The 20,786-nt window shown below is 43.8% G+C and overlaps 2 protein-coding genes across 2 annotated transcripts; both read right to left on the bottom strand.

The window, feature by feature from the left end:
* Nucleotides 1–2,013: 2,013 nt before the first annotated feature.
* bmp10 (bone morphogenetic protein 10) lies at nt 2,014–4,880 on the bottom strand. Its single transcript, XM_030059217.1, has 2 exons — nt 4,370–4,880; nt 2,014–3,674 (listed from the first exon to the last, which is right to left on the bottom strand). Exons 1-2 carry the CDS (start codon nt 4,776–4,778, stop codon nt 2,596–2,598), a joined length of 1,488 nt encoding a protein of 495 aa, XP_029915077.1. The 5' UTR covers nt 4,779–4,880; the 3' UTR covers nt 2,014–2,595.
* A 2,771-nt stretch (nt 4,881–7,651) lies between these two features.
* Nucleotides 7,652–20,409, bottom strand: arhgap25 (Rho GTPase activating protein 25). The gene is made up of 11 exons (XM_030059196.1): nt 20,027–20,409; nt 16,680–16,882; nt 15,246–15,333; nt 14,405–14,518; nt 13,794–13,998; nt 11,634–11,766; nt 11,438–11,511; nt 11,088–11,209; nt 10,306–10,463; nt 9,113–9,672; nt 7,652–8,536 (listed from the first exon to the last, which is right to left on the bottom strand). The coding sequence occupies exons 1-11, from the start codon at nt 20,088–20,090 to the stop codon at nt 8,335–8,337; spliced, it is 1,923 nt and encodes a 640-aa protein (XP_029915056.1). The 5' UTR covers nt 20,091–20,409; the 3' UTR covers nt 7,652–8,334.
* Nucleotides 20,410–20,786: the final 377 nt, after the last annotated feature.

Here is a 20,786-nt window from a genome sequence, read left to right as displayed (position 1 = left end):
TATTTTATGGCCTTCATGTCTGTGGTGGGCTTTGTATGTCTGTACCCGACATGGTCATATTTTCATACAAGAGATGAAGCTGTTGTATGGTCACATTCTCCTCATGTTCTGTCTGTGAGTCAGCAGCGTTGGTAGTTAATGATGCACATTTGCACGCTGTCTAGTACACAGGACTGTAATGCCACTGTGAATTGGGTTATCTGTAAATGTCTTTGTATCTGAGTAATTAAAGATGCTGCTCACTGTCTTCACTGTCTTTCATGCAGCTACATGTAACTGTGTTCTTCCTCCTTTTTCTTTCTGCGGCCAAGCCTTTGGTTTCATTTTGACCTCAATTCTGCTCCTGTGACAATGTAATCTCCCCACAGGGAGCATTAAACTTGCATTTTTCATCTCAAAATAGAAATTCTGTGTGTCATAAATTGTTTACAATGATGACGCAGGGCAGACAAACGAAAATAACAGAGAGCTATACACGTTTCAGGGCAGGGATCTGATCTTTATCCTTTATTTACATCTTCAGTGTGCGTTGGTACATGGAAAGAACAAATAATGCTGCTGCCGTCTGGATTAGAGTCAACATTCATGTAAAATTCAAATAGCAGTGTGAGGGGCACAGAAAGAGACACATAGGCCAAACCATTGCTTAGTTTTCTGCTTGCAGTTCCACTTCACAAACAGGTTTTCCATCACAGCTGTCTGCATCTGCTAGTTGTCAGCGTGTGAGCAGTAGGCCATCCATTGTGTTCATTAGCGGGGCTTCCAGTCTGTTTCCCATGGTTCTGTGTTTGCGTGTTATGCATGAACTGTGACCTGTGAGCTGATAATGTCAAACCGAGTCATCTGAGTGTCAGCAATGCATTGTAACACTGGTCTTGCCAAATCCTTCCCAGGAAGTTTGATTGTATTTGTGTGGCATGTGGAACATTTAACAATGCTTTGATTTCCAGTTGGACTGTGGTAAAGAAGTCATTTAAACCTGATTGTGATTTATGTTTCATGACTGGGAGGCTAAAGCACTGTTTGGATAAATAATGCCCATATTTTGTTTTAAACCACAACATTTACAGCCACACTTATATGAGACTATTGTGATGTAATTTTGAACAGTGTGGTCAGAAAGTATGTAAACCTCCTAAAAGGTTCAGGACCAGTGACTAATCATTTACTGAAAGTCATCTCATTTTAGAGATTCATGGGAATTGCTCTGTGGAATTTCTTTGTTTTGCTCTTGCCAAAGTGAGCAACTAAATCATCACCAATATCAAACCTGCTCCACACTACACAAGCTAGAAAAAAAAAATACATAGTTATATACTCTTTGTTGTAAAAATCAATAAATTAGAACAATAAATAGTCTTTAATTTGACACAAGCAGCAGAGGTCAGTACAAAAGGTTTATAACAAAAGAAAAATAATTGCTTCTCCTATGAGAACCTTTAAAAGGGGTGTGGCAAGGTTTCCCCCTTTCCAATCTTTGCTTCAGCCTGAAGATGATAACAGTCCAAACAAAATCCGCCTTTACCGTAAAAGTAAGGGATAACTGCGCCGAGGAGCAGGAGATATGTTAAGGGCACATGGTGCTAGGTCAGTGAGTTGAGTCAGTATAGATTGTTGGTGCCTAGGGCTTTAGACGACCATCCCCATCCCCCCTTTGTCCTTCTCTATCCCACCACCTCATAAACTGCCTAGAATGACGTCCGGTCCTCCAAGCCTGAGTGGCGGCGTTCATGTTTCTCAACCCCAACACCTCGTTATCACTGTGGCGCAGGGGAGTGGAAGAGAGGCATGTGATTGGAGCTGAAATGGGAAGGAGGGGTGGAGAGATAACCCTGCCACTCTCAGCCGCGCTCAACGGCGTTGTGTCAGAGCAGGATGGGGGCGGGGGGGCGGCCGGAGGCAGTTGGTGGGCCTGGAGAGTTCGGGTCCAGTCGGGTTGCCTCAGGGAGGACGGTTTCACTGAAAACACATGAAATGCTGATTCGTGTTTGCATCCAGTGGGGAGGTCAGAGATAAGTGGAGAGGAAGACAGATGTCAGAGGATCAGCGTCGAAACAGAGGGGGTGGTGGGTGGTATGGGGGAAGCAACTGGCCCAACAGTTCCCACCAGACCGCACACACTGTAGGCTGCACTGCGCTGTTGCTAGTTGGGTCCTGTGGGAGTTCTCAGTCTTTCGCGATCATGCTGACCCAAAGTCACGCCTTGTCATCACCATAAATGACACTTTGACGGCAGATCTGCTGCACATTTCCATTGGAGTTCATCTCTCCACTGTCTGAATAGTGGCAACTGATATTGTTGACTTTGACTGTACAAGATGAAATATTTGTTTTTGCCTTGAAATACAACATATACATGAACGGACCCCACTCGTTTGTTTTTGAGCATACATAGATTCACAAATGTGCATTTCCAATCTCACCGGGTAAACCTCGCAGCGACTCCAACAACCGTTCCTATTTTCTTTTTGTTGAAACTGGTTATAATGCAGAACACCGATTTATCTCCTTTGTCAGCTTATTGTTCGTGTTGTGTCCTGGGTCTTTTATCCACTGTAAGACTTTAATAACATTTTGCTTTGCGGAAAGTGTTGACTATCTGCAGCCGCACTCAGCCACCACCATGCCTTCAAACTTGTACTTGTAGGTGACCACGCCTGTGTCATCCAGGTAGAGGAGGGAGATGGGGTCCAGCTTGGTGGGCACGCAGCAGGCCCGGGCCGCCTTCTGAGGGCTGTTTATGTTGACCAAGGTCTGAACAATGGCGTGCTTGGTGGGTGTGACATGCTTTGTCAGTGGGAAGCTGCAAATGCCACTGCACTCAAAGGCCTCATAGCCAGTGGGTGCCAGGATCCAGCTGTCCCACCCGATGTCTTTGAACTCAACGTACAGAGACTGTTTCTTGCAATGGTTGCCCTTGGCGTTGCGACGGATGCGGGATGCCGTGTCGTAGATCAGGTTGGATCGCATTTGGATGAGGGCCTCTTCATCTGGCTCCTCAGCTTCCGCTCCCTCCCCCTCTGACTCCTCCCATAGTCCATTCAGGCCCACCCCCAAGTTGTCTTGGAGAACCACATCTGACATCTCATGGTCAATCATCTCGTTCAGCTCGCGCCTGTCGTCGCGGTGATCACTGCTTTGGTCGTCAGAGAAAACGATCAGCAGAGGTTTGTGTTTTTCTTCAGGGCTAGTGTCAATCTTCATGTCCCCCTTAGGTTGCCCCCCATCATCGTGGCCCTCCATCATACCCTGAACACTGTCTTCATTAGCCAGGCTGGCAATGTGCACCTCCAACCTGTGGGTGGTTCCATAGTCAGACTTGCGCCAGCGTTGAACGGCAGCAGTGAGGTCAAAGGCCTCCCAGCCGTTGTCGGTGCCGTAAACTTGACGTGAAGCCAACTCCACCAGCTCCGTTTCTTGTCCTCCTCCTTCTCCTCTGAAAGTATCTCCCCTGGGCATGCTCTCCTCAGTCATGTTGTCATCCCCATCATGGGGGTCCAGCTCATAGATGGTGACCTTGCGGTCGACCCCGGCATAAAGGTGACGGTCGGTCTGAACCAGGGTGTAGAGGCGGAGCTCGGCCGCTGTTATGCGTTCATGGTGGGGGACGGACACGTTGAAGAGGAGCGGGTGGCGCCTCACACCCCCAACACCCACAACACTGGGAGATGAGTCTGGGGAAGAGAAATAATAGGCAATATTCAACTTCTGTACATTCTGTACGTTCTTTGTACTGTATAGAGAAACCTAATGAATCTAAATGAATCTAATGAATATTTGTGCTAATGAATACATGACTTCAGTTTCAGTAGATCTGAGTTCTGCAGTGAATGTTTTTTTCAAGGAATCAGATTCTGAATAGCAACTTGGAATGCCTTGCTGTCTTGAACAAGCCATGTTTCTTATTTGATATTTGTGTTTTAATTTAGTATTTTTCCATTTGGAAATGATCATAATATTTTAATGTGAGTATTGCCTCACAACACAGTAACAAAGACCAAGGTCATGGCTAAGGTTTCAGCCGGATATGTTCAAAAATCAGATTCACAGTCCACTTCTATACCAGCAGTACTTTAGTCTGGACAAAACACTCAAGTCATTTTTTCTCAGTTTCACTGCTCATGCAGTTAATTCTGCTTGGTTTTGTGAATGCAATAATAAATATAAATATTTTATACTGAGTATTCATTTGATCTTAATATTTGAGCGGTAAAGCTTTCCATGAATTACTAATACTTTAACTAAATAAGAAAATATTATAAATTTATTTAAAACAATCTAACAACACTTAACAAGAAAAACTAGGTTTTACTGCAAAATCAATAATAAACACAGGCAACATCATCGGCAGGTTGCAGAGGTCTTGTACCTTCATTTTTGAAGCTGCGGATGATGTTGGCGGTGGGCATGGCAGTTTGGTCATTAGCAAAGCGGTTGTAGAGCTCCATCATGTATTCTGGCGGCTCCACACGAGTGCTTCCATGAGGCTGGTGAGGGGGACCCAAGCCAGACAGGTTGAAAGTTCGGAGAAACTGCTCCTTCAGGCTCTCCAGCAGGCTCTGCATGTCCACGTCACCGTCCTGCTCCAAAAGTGAGGGATCCACCACCCCTCCATGTCCGTCTCCCAGCCCCGGAGCCGGGCGATGCCTCTGAAGGGTGTGGGAGATGGGGTTGCCCTGTCCGCAAAAAGGCCCATGGAGGAGCAGCATGGAAAACAGCAAGAACAAAGTCTTGGAGGTGCAGACGTTTCCCAGTTTAGAGTTCCAAATCCTCGCCATGGAAAAACCAAGCTGCAGAGCTCTGTTTGTGGTTATGCAAGGAGGACACTGAAACAACAGGAAAAACAAAAGGATTATGATCTGTGAACTCCCTAATCCAGTGGTCAGCTTTGATTTTCACTTCAGTTCAGGACATCTCAAGGCCAAAAAAAAAAAAAAAAAAAAAAAAAAAATCCACCTGAGTTGTGGTTCACTGGCAGCGGCTCAGTAAGGTTGTTGACCCCAGCATTTGGCCAGTGGAACCCTCTTTGGAGCAAAGTCTATTCCTGTCGCTGTGGGCTGCTTGTGTAGAAGATGTGCTCTCTCTCCAGATCTCACAGCTTTTATTCTCATGCACACCTTTTGATGTCCTCAACCAAAGAGCTGCAGTTCCGGTGAGAGGGTGGCCGAGGCTTGGCTTTGTCCAGCGGAGTCATCTCTGTTACGTCCTCCACTCGTTCAGTCTCTCTCTGGACTCTGCTTTCTCTTCCCAGCTTGCCCTGTCTTTCTTTCTGTCTCTTATCTATGATATGGTAGCCTCTGCATTGCTCAGTGCTTATGGTGTCTTTGTGTGTGTGCATGTGTGTGTGTGTGTGTGTGTGTGTGTGTGTGTGTGTGTGCGTACGTGCCTTCAATGTGTGCGGGTGAACGTGCACGAGTGTGTGTTGTTATCTCACAACTTCCTTAATGAGGATTTTGTAAACACTGTCCTGTAGCCTCTTCCTTGTGGAAGCGCTATTTTGTTTGGGTGGGTGCTCCAGCGTTGATATTCTTCATTTGTTTATTTGTTTTGTAAATGGTGGAGTTCTCCAAGCCACTGTACAGGCTCCATTGACCATTTCTTTTTTGACAAAATACACCAAGGTTCTGTTGATATTATTGAATGTAACAGGATGCGTCCATAGGACAGAACCTATCCCAATGAAATTGAAATGTAATGAGGTGTGACGCCTAATGTCTCAGGATGAAAGATGCTGAGGCCCCCTTGGAGTCTGTAGAGCATTTAAAACAGCGTATGAGGACAAAATCACAAGTTTTTTTTAATGTCATACTGTGTTGATGAAGAGCTATAAATCCTGAGCTTGCCCACCGATAAGTTCTCAAAGTTCTAGCAGTGGGAAACTTTCGCATACAAAACTGCAACGCCTTGAGGTATTTTGCATGTATTCTTCCTTAGCCGCAAAAATATTTTACACAGCACCAAAACAACAATCCCTCAGCCCGCTCCTACGCCTGCTTAAATGCCCTCCTTCGGAACATACGTGCACTTCCTCTTTTGGCTGCCAATTGTACACGGTGTCCTAAATGGGTTATCTGCACACAAGAGCCTCTATTCATAAATGCAAGAGGAGAACACAGACTCTGTGGCCCACTGCCCTCTGGGACTGACAGAGATGAGCCTCTTCCACCAGGTTTCATGCCCCAGGATGGCACTGGGGGAGAGGTTGGATTGTAAGGAGGCATTCCTCTCGATTAGGGAGACAGCACCGAGTCAAAGGTGATGCCGATGGAAAGTGGGTGACTCACCGAGGAAGACTTTCATGGTGAGAAGAATGATTGCCAAGTGAGGAGGTGGTGATTTAAGTGGGGAAGCAAATGAGCAGTGTTACCAGTGACAGAAAACAAAGTGGGCCACTGGATCGAGAGGCTTTTCAAATGCTCCAACAAGACGCTCCCGTGTGATAAAAACAGAGTAACCCTCGACAAAAACACCTTCCCCGCTCTTCTCCCTTTGGCGTGCAAACATCTGACATTAGCTCTCGATTTGAATGACCGTCACCTGAATTCCCATCTCGCTACGCAACTGTCAAAATGTTGATCTTTCATTCCAGAGCTTCTTTGCGTGACCTGGAGATACACTCTTGATAGCAGTGAATCAGGAGGTGGGAAAGAATGGGCTTTTCCTGCTCCTGCCACTCATCTGCCAGGCTGACAGTCGACAGAGGTGCTGTTATCTGCTGCTCTGTGAAACTGCTGCCGCGACAGTGTCTCACGTCCTCCTGCTGGCCTTACAAAGGCTTGATAATGGCAATGTCCTCTGCTTGTCTCTGCCTTTCTTTCTGTCTTTCTCCACACACACACACACACACACACACACACACACAGTCAACCCCTCCATATTGTCTCTACGATGTGAAGACACTGGGTTCAGCTCCTATTGGATTTTGAAAGCTGATACTGATATATTTGGACTGAGGCTGCTGGTAGTCAGTATTTGTGCCAATAATCTTTAAATGTGATCATTTTTGTGTGCAAAATTTTACAGAATACATCAATTATTCAGTGTGTCCCTTAGAATGTTATTCATGTGTACAACGTGGAAAAACACACTGGGACACTAACTCTAAAACTAGAACAAACATAATGATAAGAATAAAGATAAGAATAAGAATAATGCATATTTGTGGGGAAGCCAATCAAATTATTACATTAGAACTAAGTTAGGGTTTTTCTGTAGATCTGTGTAATATTGCTCATTTATGCATTAAATGTATAGTCAAATGGTGCCACATCCATGAAATTGATCTGATGTTGTTGACAGTGATATGTGGTTTTCAATATAAGGTACATCAGTTTAACCCAACAATTCAAACATCAAGCACTACTGTTCCCTTTATCTGTTTCCCTTTATCTTTCCTCTGACCTCGTCCCTGACAGGACATTCCCTCTTGTTTTTCCCCTTTCCCTGTTTATCTCAAACATTTGTTTCCTATTTAGTCAGTTAATTTAGATCTAAAATCCTATGCATATTGATGGCAATGACATTAAAAAAGATTCTACTCTAAAAGCAATGTAATACATTACAATTATGTGTGTCATTTGCACTGGGTGTACATAAACATTACATGTGTGGTAGACAATAATGGTGGAAAATAATCTTTTGTGTAGCCTCTGTAACTCTGAGATTTGTGTTGTTTTATTAATTTACCACTTAAATGAGACATGAGACAACACGGACAATTGCACTCCATACATTACATATATTATTTGTTGTACCAGAAAATAAAATAATTCAGATTCAGTCCAGTCTGCTTTTGATCAAACTCTCCAGAGCAGTTTGATCTAATTTCAGATTTAAGCTGTTCAGATTTTCACATTTCCACGCTGCCTTGAATTCATGAGAGAGAAATTCCTGACATCTGTGTCATGAGTTACACTTTCGAGTTGCGATATGAACATAGGGTTCATAAGGTTCCAAGTTTATCTTCATAAACTTGGAATGTTTCAGTGTGTGGCACCTGCTCTCGCACACTTCATAACACACTTTATACACCAAATCAAGGCAATTCACGAACAGCCACATCACTCCCAACCTGTGGTGTCTTTAATGTCAATTGCATACAAATATATATATAAAAAAACCTATTTAGATCAATAGCTTCTCTACTGATCATCTTGAAATGCACAAACCAGTAAGCAAATAACGTCACTCCAAGAGCCAGTATCTGAGCTCACACGGGAACACAAATCCCTAATGGAGGATGACACTATCGTCCATAACCAGTCCGTGTGACACGAGCTCTCTGGAAGCTAACAGGGTCACAAATCCTCACTCTGTTGAGTCTGAAAGTTATTTTTAGGTGGGAGCTCGTGGTTCTCTGGTGAGGAACTGCTGGATGTCTTTTTGCAGCTCCTGGTTGCGTCGCTGGGCCTCATCCCTGCTGCGCTCGGCATTCTTCAGGCAGATCCCCAGAGCGGCCACATGGCGGCGCTCTGCCTCCAGAGCAGACTGGAGTTCAGCCACTGTGGCACTCAGCTCCTTGTTTTTCTGCTGCAGACTGCAAGAGCAGAGAGAGTTCAGATTTAGGAAAGGCTCCCAAAATCCAACTGAATCGACTGTAATAATCAACTGTGACATGGAGTTCATCAAAAAAAATTGTGTTAACCTGGGAAAATATTCATATCATTTGTTTTAATTCTGTGCTGTCAAATCATTTGCAAATTATTTTACAAAGAGTATGTCCTATGTTTGTCAATATGGACAAACTCAAATATCATGACATCTTAGACCAAATGTCTCAACAGTGGGGCCTTCCTAAGAAATTTACACACAAGAGGTTTTTGATAATGTGGATATGATGACCAAGGAGATAGAGGAAAATAATAGAACAGCTACAACAGTCTAATAAGTAAAAAGCAGGACAAGACAACACACATGCCATGTCGCAGTATTACAGTATCCAAAATCCCAGACATCTAGTCTCACAGTGTGTGCTTTATATTATGGATGATCCTGTAAGTCTGTGCTGCAAGTTAGTCCCTGAGTCTGAGGGTCTCTTCTGTATGGGACCTCTGTGAGATAAATGTTCATGTACAGTGTAGTACTTTGCTGATTAAAATGCAGGTGAACTGACCTGTCAATGAGCTGCTGAGAGTCCTGCTGGACGTCCCTCAGTTTTCCAGGCTGGTTGTTTGACTGGTGACCTGAACCGGTCACTTTCAGGGCCCTTACACTCGGTTGATAAGACACTGTCTGAGAGGGCTGGGAATCTTTGCCCTGTTTAGCGGAGCCCTCAACACAAGAATCTGTGGGGTTACTTCCTCTTCTAGCCATTGACTTATCATTTCCCTCGTGTGCGCGAGAGGTCGTCTGAGGACTGCTGAACAGCGAGCACTTCTCTAGGTCCAGGATCTTAAAGATGTCCTCCGACAGCGTCCCGCCCTTCTCCTCCTCGCTCTCCTGGATGCAGCTCCAGCGGTTCAGGGCCTCGGCCTTGGCTGCCATCCCGGTGACGGGGCAGTTAAAGCTCGGCATGGTCTGGGTGCGTTTGCGGGGACTTCCCTGCCACGAGTCTGAAGGAGGTGGTGAGAGGGGCGCGGGTGTGTTTTGAGGGCTGGAGTCTCCTCCATCGGGCTCAGGACTGTCATTGTCTTCCTCCTCCTCTGGAGACTCAGAAAGAGAGGTATCACCCATCTGGGAAAAATTGACAGGTGGAGATTATATTAAAGAAAAGCTTGTTCCGTTGAAGTATTGGAGTTTTAGTCATACAAACATTTCTTGGAGGCAGTGCTGCTCTGGAGGCAGAAATAATCTCACTAAACCTCAATAGAGTTATACTTTTTCCTTTCATACATAACCATGGCTTTCATGATCATGCAGGATCAGCATGGTAACAATAGCATGCAGCTTAGCCAGACAGCCTCAAAGAGTAACTAAAGGCCAGACCCACATCTCTGTGAAAACTGACCTCTAATGGTGAAACGTGGGAAGTAGGGGGCTTGGTCTTTGGTGGCAGGTAATGTCATCACCCACAGAGTACAATAGGGAGTGACATCAGCTGCTACCGAAGGCACTCTACTTCTCACCATCAGTGGTCAGGCCTCACAGAGATTTAGGTTAGGTTGCAGTTTAGTAACTCTTTAAGCCCATGTGGCAAGAATGAACTTTAAGGATCCAATCTAGCATGACTACACATGAATTCTTTCGGATATTTTGCCATGTGTCCCTTCTTGTTTTCCATAGACCATAATGTTGTCATGTCATGTAGCTCAACATGCTCTCTAGGCGCAACACATGTGTGAATGTCATGTTGCTAGATGGTCGCACCTCTGCAGACTCCCAGCCCACAAAACTTCGAGGAGCGCTTTTCTTCTTGCTTCCAGACTTCTTTGCAGGAGGGGAGGGAAGCACGTCTTTAGAGGGAGGAAACAGGGCTTCATGCTGTCTGATCAACACCGTCATCAGCTTCTGGATCTGAGGAGTCGCTGCATAGGGAAAAAAAAAAAGAAGAAAAAAATTGTTCAAACGTAATGATAAAAGTGCCTTGTGTTCAAGGCCTTGAGAGACTGACTTGCATTGTACATTCACTGTGTTGCATTTCTTTTAAAATTCACATGAGCGGAATCAGTGCAGGTTTCATGATTCTAAAGTTGATCTTCCAGGGTATCTAAATGCATGACAACCACCACAAAGAGCCAAAGAAAAATCACCACATTTGAAAGATATGCCATTCTAATTTCTGATGTGTTATTTTTCTCTGAAAGGGTCCTTCATCGTACTTAACATGGTGTCTAAAGCTGAGGGAGTGCGAATTCATGTCACAGTCTGTCACATGTCAAAAATGCTGATAATAAAATTACTCATCAGTCACTCACCAAACCGGATTGCTAAAGTGTTCACATCCCATACAGAAAAAATAGGTTACACATTATGAATCACTCATTTTGACCTAAACCATCAATTGCTGTCTTATAATTCCAAGCTCAAGTTATGCCACAAATACGTATTTATCTTAATAACTTTTCAAAGTGCCATGTAACATAAACAACACATTTCAACTCCGGTCTTTGGCATGGCCTGTGGTACAGCACAGGGCAAAGTGCTCTCACCCTTCATCACAGTGATGGGGTCTTCAATCTGAGGTTTGAGGAGGTTGATCCCCATCACTGTGGCCAAGTTCTCCACACTCATCTTATTCACTTTGGAGTTCAACTGCACCTCAAACAAGAACCTGCAAAACAAGAGGTACATGATCAGTATTAGTAATCAAAGAGCTGTCCTGGGAACGCCAAGAGCTGCTGGTTTTGTTTTTAATCATCGAATAAGGACTAAATTAGACCAGGAATTAAACTACAGGGTAGGAGCGAGGGACAGCAGCACTCAGGATCCCAAGAACTGGAGTATCCACTGCTGTATTGTATTTTGGTTTGCTATGCCCTCGGGTATAAAGTCTGCTCACCGGCAGGTATAGCTGAGAAGGTTGTAATTGACTCTGGGAAGAAGCGCAATTTGTTTCTCCAGCTTATCTTGACCCTAGGAACAGAAAAAGGCAAGAGATCAAAGGAGACATCGACTCAAAGAAAAGGGAATACTCATGTGGATTACATGTGCACACATGGACGCAGACACTCTGTAGCAAACTATAGTAACCGTACTGCTGTGCTGTTGGGGTCCAGCTGTTGGGTGCAGTCCAGGAAGTCTTGGTATTGAGACCAGGGCACCACGGGCTCAGGCAGCTCCCTCAAGTACAGCTTGAGCAGCGACGCCACTGTGTGGACATCTGTGTCACTGCAGGAAATGCACAACACACACATCAGTTAATCACTCCCTTACACCCTCATCACCAAGACGTAATGAGCAAGCTTAGATGAATATATAATTTTGCCACTATATAGAGGTGGTGGTTCACTTTTATACTATAATTCATTGATGCTGAACTAGTTGTCTGTAGAGGCCCTTGATCTTCAATAATTGTAAAGCAACATTTTGACTGTATTACACAAGTATCACAGCGTATTACTAGTGTATTAAGTATATACACTAGTGTTGTGGCAGTAGTCTTAATGCTGTCCCTGCTGATGAAGTGTGCAAATGGATTTCACTGTTTGCACTGGCTCACCTATGCAAACACAAAGCATTTTGTTAGAAGCAGAGTCAACATCATCTGTTTGCACTCAAATAGCAGGGTTGTAATAGTATTTTTTCTTCTTCCTCCTCTTCTACATGTGAATGTGAGGCCCTCTTGCATTTAGTTATCATTGGATTTTTTTTTCTTTCTTGGCCCATGCCCATCTGGTTCAGTTGGTCCACATCCTGCCAAGACCAAAATTCTGGGGGAGGCCCTGAATGGTTGCGTTTTTTGGAATGAAAATGGACACCAAACATCAATTGTCAGTGTTGTCATCAGGCTTCAAGAATCCATATTGGCCCTAACAGTGACCACTCTGGTCACATATGACAGTATGAAAGTTTATTTTTATTATTATTACTATTATTTTTAAATAACGATTTATCTGTCAGAAGAGCTTTCAGTGTTGAGTAATGCAGGCCACCTCCTCTGTGCCTGCCAGAACAGGATGTGGTGCAGCCCTGAGCTCACAGCAGAGAAGTCTATCAGCCCCTGCACTATCATCCTTTCTTCATCTTTCTCATCTGTTGTTGCATTCAGCGGAAAAAAAAATGTCCATGCTGTCGGTTGTTTCAGGTTAGAATATATTTCTCACTGCATAGTAGTGACCCACTTGAGTCAGGCTTGTGTATTGCTGGACTTAAAATAAGATTTGAAATCATTTCCACTTTTGCTTGACCTCACTGAATAGTCCTGATGTCTTTGAACTGGTAGAATAATCCTACACAGGTTTCTTTCAAAAATTAAAGGCTAAAAAGAAAACTGTTATCTGCTGGAAATGGTATCTGATGTTCATATTTCAGTATGAAAAAAAACAAAAAAAAAAACAGACCGTTGCATCATTTAAGACATTTTCATTGTGTAAGCAAACTGGTTGAGGCGGCTGGTTACTTCAAGGTAATCCAAAATTAAGTTTTACTTGCATGTGAGCAATTATTTTTTCAAATATTTTGTGTCTTATTTCAGAATGAAGCTCTTTGCGTCACCACCCAGAAACTCATACGCTCTGCTCATGCACACCAATCAATTTGCATGATTCAGTCCACAGCTAAGGGCTTCCCACAGACAACCAGAGTAGCATCGACCGATTATATATGTAATTTGTCATCAAACAAATAGCATCATATCTGTCATTCCTCAAATCCATAAGAGATGGACAACACTTACTAGCTGGGGAACCTATTTTAATTATGCACCAACATAATATTAGATAAAACAAGACAATAAAATACAGAAACATAGGATTTGATAGCACATGGATTAATAAAAAGCTAATAAAAAAGTTTTCACATTTGCCTTTGAATTCATTTGCACAAAGTTTAGTGACAAGTTTGAAGATCCCAGACAGTGATAGCACGTGACGTCCCTGCAGATTACTCAGATTAAATGATAAGCACGAGAACAGTGGCATATCATCTGCGTTAGAGTGGGAACTGAGATCCTGTCTGTGTATCAGTGGCTCCAAAGGTAGCATCTAAACAAACAGAATCAGCCCCTGCACAGGCCCCAGGGGAACCCCACAGAGCACGTTTAAGCAGGAAGACCTGGTGACTTCTACGGCAGCGCAAAAAAAAAAGTCTGTCTTGAAGATAAGAATCAAATCAATTCAAAGCTGTTCCAGTGACGCCAGCCCAGTGATCTAAGTTAAAAAAGAAAACCCTATTCTGCAACAGCTTTATTGAATTACCTCGGGAAGGAGGGCCTCTCGCCTGCGTCAAAGGCATCTCTGAACTGTTTGACTGTGTTGTCCTGTCCTGGGAGGCGGAAGATGCCCTCCTCATTCAGGCCGTGTTCTCTGATGTACTCAGCACACTTCTGCACCAGGATTGGCACCATGTGAGGCCCGAAGCGCTGCTCATACGTAACTGTGTCCATGAGGCTCTTTCCGAACACTGCAGAGAGGCAGAGAGGACAGGAACAAGCTGACATCCATTGCTATTTACATCTCTGTAATCAAGAATCACATCCAAGCAAATCAGTACTTTTCTTTCTTTCTTTTTTTTACAAGGCCAAACAAATTTTTGTAATATGATGCCTACTCTTACAACAAATCTATTCCTTCACTGTAAGTTATGGAGCATTCATACATAGGTTATGGCTATACTTTTATCTTGTCTGAGGCTATAAAAGATGTGTTAAAAAAAGAACAGTCCAATAACCGTATTTCCATTTTTTAGCCAAGAACATACATCATCAAGATCACCATAAAATCGAGCAGTGTAAAGACACGAATCATTTCCTTGAGCTGCGGTGTCACTATAGTTTCAGTTTCCATTACAGTTTCAGATCATACTGAACCTCCACTAGTAGGTACGCCGATGACCCGGCGCAGCGTCCGGACCCACTCCTCCATGTCGCTCTGGGAGTTTGCCATGAAAACAATAGGGCAGCGCTCTCTGTCTCCACTGGAACCTGCAAACCACACAACACAGAGCGGATCAGTCTGGAAGGCTACAATCAGAGGCTCAGAGATGGGATTCGGTCATTTTTTTCAACCTGGGACCAAAATATTTGGGTAAACTACACGCTAGTGCAACTTTACGGGCCAAAAATGTGAAATATTTCAAAAGATTACAACTCAAAGAAAACTGTGTTTACTTGGGAGTTGCTGTCCTTCTACCAAGTTGGTTTTGTATAAGTATTGTAGTCATGCAGACAGACACTAGAAATAGATACATGAGCTGTTTTGGATGCAAACCCACAGTTAAAAGTCAATGGTAAAGGTCGTTTCTCAGGTAGACATGCACCATATGAAGCAGACAGGAATGACATGCAGGAGAAAATTGATTTGATTTATAAGATTTATAAAGAGGTATACCATTTTTTAAAAACAATTTACATAAAAGTCATTCTTAAGGTCAAGGACCAGATCAAGGATCAGTCATGCCATGACCATGACTAATCTCTAAAATCATGCCAAAAATAACTGGGAGACTGACTCTTGGGGTACAAAGTGCATTGTTAGGGAGCGGGTCAAATGCTTCCTTTGCTGCATCTTTCAGTCGCAGGGCAGCACTTGACCATCACTAATACAGACCAACCTGTCCTAGAGCCCTGGAATAAGTTTCTCTCCAAAGCCTAAAGTCAGTGGCCTTCCCCTTTAAAGATCCTTAAAAATGTGTGTGGTGTTTTTGCTTACGTGGTATGATCTCAAAGAGGTACTTCCCGGGTTCATCTGAGTTGAGAGGGAGCTCATTAACTTTACTGAACCTGAGCTGGATGACTCCCTGGAGGCAGAAAGACACATACAAACACACACACTTGACATGATGCTTCACTACATATCAGGATACTTAGGACCACCGTCCAAAAACAGAAAGACAAAAGCAATTAGTTTCATTACTTTTCATACCCATCTCAAAAGTTTCCGTTTTAAGACCAGAGACAACAGAGGAGATGACTTTTTGTAAATCTTGATAAGTTGGTAGCAGCACAGCAGTTTAGCGGCTCAGAGCCAGTCCTTCAACCAGCAGAGCTAAGTGTCCCTGGGCAATAACCGTGTGCCTCCTGAAACACGTCCTTACTGCTTTTTCCCTCTCCTCCCTCACTTTTGCCTGTTTGCTACCAGGGAGTAATTTTGGCGGAAAGGAGGAGAGCAAAAAAGCAAAAGAGAAGAGGTGACAAGAAATATGACAAAACTTGTCCTATTGCCAACACTGAGGCTGACGGCAAGCCACTCCACCACAATGACTTACACCTTTGGACAATATAACAGGGCTGATTCATGATTGGCCCAGTTAAGTGCCATGGGCCTGACTGGTTTTGTTCTTCTGTGGAATTTCAAATAAATATTATATATAACATCTCTCATGGCATGTGTGCTTTCCTCCTATATTTATTCCTTAGGCAATCTAAAGAAATGAAATGGCACCAAAGCTCACTTCAGGGTCTGTTAAAGGTTTTACACATGAATATTTCATGGATTTCACAGTTTATGTTAAAAGTAGCCAAGAGGAACAGGCTTTAAGAGACGGGTTCATCAGCAGCCTGGAGTGGCGAGGGCGCGCCCTGTCCCGTTGTAAGTGGGAATGTCCTGTATTGGCGTGGGTGTTTCTTGTATTGATGTAGGCGTGCTTTGCACTGACATAGTATCGATGGACTCATGATTAAGAACAGAATGATCATTACCAGCCTCTCAATCACTGACTTTCTGCCGATCTCATCTGTCTTTTAAGCTGATTTGCTGTCCACAACATTGTGATCATGCAATGTAAAACTACTTCCAATACGATTTTGAATACTCATGTGGATCCTTGGTCAAAACTGCTTCTTTCCTCCCTGCTCTAGTCTCTAAATAATCTCTAAAATTGTGGGACAAAAGGCAATTTCTGTGTTACAAAGGAAAAGAGAAAGTATTTTTGCACCTGGTAGGGATTCATAAAGCTCTCTGAATTAACAAAAATTAAACTGCATGCCTTTAACATAATCATCATCACCATAATGACATATTATTTCTATAGCACATTTAGACACATTACAGTAAAAAGTGATAAAATGACTTGAAATAAACAATATTACAAAGACAAAGTAATCATCATCATGATCAAACTGAGCTAAAGTGCCTGGGCCCCACCTGGACGGTGCTCTCCTTGTCGTCTTTGTGGTAGGTCAGGGTGCTTCCTCTCAGGACAAAGTAGCGCTGCTGCCAGTTCTTTACAATGGACCTCTGCTGTTTCTTGAGCCAGCCGGCCTTCAGCGGCCGCTCCATGGACCTGGGTGAGCCTGGTGAGCCCGAGCCTGGGCTTCCTTCACCGGGCATTACACTCTTTGACCGCGCTGCCAACACAACAGGAAGGTGGTGGGTGAAAGTGTTACTCTAAGGGGTCACTCTACCAAAGTGCTACGCTGCAAACTGAACGGTTACCAAAGTATCAGCTGCGGCAAAAAAAAACTTCCTCTTTTTGTTGACATGAATATACGTCAATCACTCGACACGGAGTGTATTAATGTCCCACCGATGCAGTTTCACAATGTGCTTACACATATTGTACATATTGTGGTGGTCCTAAACGGAAGCTGCTAGCCTGTGTTTGATCTGACCTGTTTCCTGTACAAGGTGCATGCTTTGAGATCACAGCAGTGATTGTTAAAGACAAATAACACAGTGACCTACAAATAGACTGGCCATCAAACAATAAGTTAGACTAAGTGGAAAAGGTCGCTGTGATTAAGTACAGTATAGTCTAACCTTGAACTGAAGACACAAACTGAACTGTGTGAATGCTGCCATTCAGTGATAGTTTTAAAGAGGCTCTGTAACATTGATGGGGATGGTTTTGTGGTGGGATGAAAGACCAGAGCCAGGGGTGTACGTGGCCCAGAAAAAAGGGAGACCCGTGGAGACAGACACGCACGGTGGAAAGCCTGGAGAGATGGTGGGATTACGACTGAGAGCAGTTGCTCAGTTGTTCTTAAATTTGCCGTGGCCTGTTAGGCAAGATGAAAGAGGACAAGAGAAGAAGAAGGGCCGCGCCGGGTAAACAGGAAGCTGCCACATCATCGCCGGAGGGCCAGTGACACTTTGAAGGCCTCCACCTAGAAGTTTGAAGGCTCTTTGGTTTCATTTTAATAGCATCACACTCCCCTGATTAGTGAAGAGTTAAAGCTCTGTTGAGGAACTCACACAGGCCCACACACAGAGAGCGATGTGACACCACACCCTCCGAGGACCAACACAAACACAGAGGACCTTGAAACCGGCCTGGGTTTGTGATGAGACCCAAGAGTTTCCACAGCAAAACCTTCACCATCCCCCACCCAACGGAACTGACATTACGTGCAACACTTGAACATCAAGCAGAACGACGTTACATCAGTGAAGCGGCAGTCAGAGTTTTCCATCACATGTATGGAGGCGTTGTTTGACAATACATGATAATCGTCTGTATCAGCTGTTCACCACCATTAGTCACCATAACTCAAAGCATCAGCAGGTTGTCATTGAATCCAGGCCATTGATTGAAGATGGCAAGGGGCCTAATCAATGAAATGAGCTGCTGTTTGGTTGAGGTGGGTTAGGGTTAGGGTTAGGTGGAATGACAAACTCCTGGATCATGCTCATATGTAAATGCAAACCACTCGTATAGCATGACGCTTTTAATTAAAGTGGAATTGCCTAAACAGGGAAAGATGAACTAAAATCAAATCAAGTTATCCGTGCTGGCCTGAGTTTCCATGAACATGGGCAATAAATTAGAATCATTTCACATCACACAGGTCTTGCTTTGTCTGAGACTTTCAAATGCACCGCCCGAAAGGTCTGTTTATCTTTGTTCCTCTATACTGTAAAAACGTACTGTGATATAAGTATTCTCAGAAACAGGCTGCAACCAGACCTGTGTGAAACAGATAAGTAGGGTTTTCTGTATTTACATAAAGCACGTTCACTGATTTATCTGTGAATGTATAACTTTTAATTATCACAGTATTGTCCAATGTGGCAAAATCCACCCATCTGGTGCTTAAGAATTTTAATATGCAAAGAATTATTTGCCAACACTGTGGGAAATGTGCAGCATATACAATGCAGAATACACAGATATATAGATATGCATATGGCATTGGGCATAATGCAAATGCCTGCACAGTTATGATACAGCACACACCAGGCTGCGGCACTGGGTAATGGAAAAATAAACTGGTCATAGTCACTAGAAAGGTTCATGCTGTCTGCAAGTCACACAGAGACACACTCACGTCTCACACACACACACACACACACACACTGACACACAGAGCTTGGCACCATCTGAGGCCTGTCATCAGCTTCCTGCTAAAAGCCTGCGTCACACCACCTCCAGGGTATTAAGTTGCCCTCTCAGCCCTAAAGGGATGCATTCTGCTTATTTTGCTCAAGAATGATAAGAGAAGAATCACAACCAACACCGGCTTTCGGGAAGAGATGATTTCATATTGAAACTAGGAAGAGAAGAATAACTCAACAGCCGTAGACACTGTGGGTGTGGAGCACAGGATATAAATGCTCTGCAGTCTGCTGCTTCCTGACACAGTGCTGAGCAAACACTAACGCTGATTGTTAAAATGAGGAATACAAGTAGACAATGATACGTGTTGTAAACAATAGCAAGAGTGTGCTGGTGCTGAATGCATCCAGCCGCTGCCTGTGTGCAAGCTTCATTTCTCACCATGTTGCAATAGTTGTGCCATGCCCACCTGAGGGGAAACACGGTGTGGTGCTGCACTGATTCCACCCTGTGCAAACACTGCTAAGCATGCTATTAAAACCCTAAACCACTGTACAGTGACAACTAGACACGAATGCATTTAGGTGTGCATGCACACACATACATGCACACACCCTCAATTACACATCCCACACACTAGAAGAAACCACTGTAATAAAGAGCACATCCCTTTAATGAATCAACTTCCATGTGAAGGTGTACATAGAGATTATTCACTCAGTTTTGAATAACTCTGTCTTGGTGACTAAACTATTGTGGTCGGTGATTGCCCTCAGCAAGCAGACGCCAGTGTGAGCAAAATCACAGTTCTCAAAAAGTCATTGGCATTTTCTTAAATATTATAATTTTCATGTAATTTTTCATGTAACACAGGGATCAGTATGATGCTTAAATGATGAATACCATGAACTGATACCCCAAGATCAAACTCAGCATGAAAGGGAGGGTGAACTCAATTTGCCAAATTTAAAACATTGAATTTAGGCAATGTTGCCCTTCCATTATCGACTGTGTATGTGCTGAGGCTGTAATCCTCACACTGCTTGCAGTGTTTTGTTGCTTGTAATTCAGGCAGTCTTAGAACTTAAAATGATTCTACCCATTGCAAATCCCTGGATGACAGTATCAAACACCCAAAATGTAAAATATGAGTGTGAAATGTGAAAGCAGAGCATCCTGGCTGCTGAGGGCGAGTGCAGCAGAGCCACAGCCTTACCTATTCTAGCTGTCTCGGCCTTGAGGGTGCTGAAGTCCCAGTTGCGAGGTAGTTTGAGAGACATTGTCCTTGCTTCATAGGACAGGTCAGTGTTTCATTTCACATGTACACGCCACAGGCACACATACATACACACACACACACATTCATACACACTCTAGAGATATCGCAGATCCTCTCCAGGCTGTCACACTCTACTAGAACCTGTCTTTATCACACTTCCTACTTCCTGTGTGTTAATCTTTCTTCTTCTTCTTTTTTTTTCAACCCTCCACAACACGTCCCCTCATGTTGCCTCAACTTCCATGTGCGTACTTGTTCAGCGTCTCTGACAGAGCACTGGCTTTCAGGCTGATTCACCAAAAGTGTGGCTCCGGGGCTTCATGTATTTTTCAGATGACACTAATATCACTAAACCACCGGTCTCCTCTCAATCTCTCTCTCTCGTCTCAGGAAGTGGTTTTCATCTCTGAGTCGGTTCCCTCCGTAAGCAGAAGCATGTTGCCTCACAGTGCAGGCAGCCATAGACATATTAGGCATGCATATTCAACACAAACATGTGGCCTGCACAGTCAAAGCAGGAGGCGTCATCCAATGAATTGAGACTATCCTGATTTTAAAACTTAAGATGAAGGGTTGTTGGTTCAAATCCCCTGTACTATCAAAGTATGAACAATTGCACCTTAGCCCCATTATGTTTTCTCAATAAAATCTTGTAATAGACAACAAACAGATGGTTGCCATGGGGTCTGGTAGAGGC

The sequence above is a fragment of the Myripristis murdjan genome, chromosome 9 (genome assembly GCF_902150065.1).
Source record: "Myripristis murdjan chromosome 9, fMyrMur1.1, whole genome shotgun sequence".
NCBI lineage: Eukaryota > Metazoa > Chordata > Actinopteri > Holocentriformes > Holocentridae > Myripristis > Myripristis murdjan.
Note: the sequence above shows the minus strand (reverse complement) of the source record. Positions and strands in the feature narration are given on the sequence as shown.

Bases quoted from the DNA above. Each gene is read 5' to 3' on its own strand.
- arhgap25 (XM_030059196.1), bottom strand. From the start codon at position 20,090: ATGTCTCTCAAACTACCTCGCAACTGGGACTTCAGCACCCTCAAGGCC. The intron at 11,512-11,633 runs GTACGGTTACTA...TTCTGTTCCTAG, and splicing joins TGGACCCCAACAGCACAGCA to GGTCAAGATAAGCTGGAGAA. The intron at 10,464-11,087 runs GTGAGAGCACTT...TTCCCTATGCAG, and splicing joins CCCCATCACTGTGATGAAGG to CGACTCCTCAGATCCAGAAG.
- bmp10 (XM_030059217.1), bottom strand. From the start codon at position 4,778: ATGGCGAGGATTTGGAACTCTAAACTGGGAAACGTCTGCACCTCCAAG. The intron at 3,675-4,369 runs GTACAAGACCTC...TCTCTTCCCCAG, and splicing joins CCGCAGCTTCAAAAATGAAG to ACTCATCTCCCAGTGTTGTG.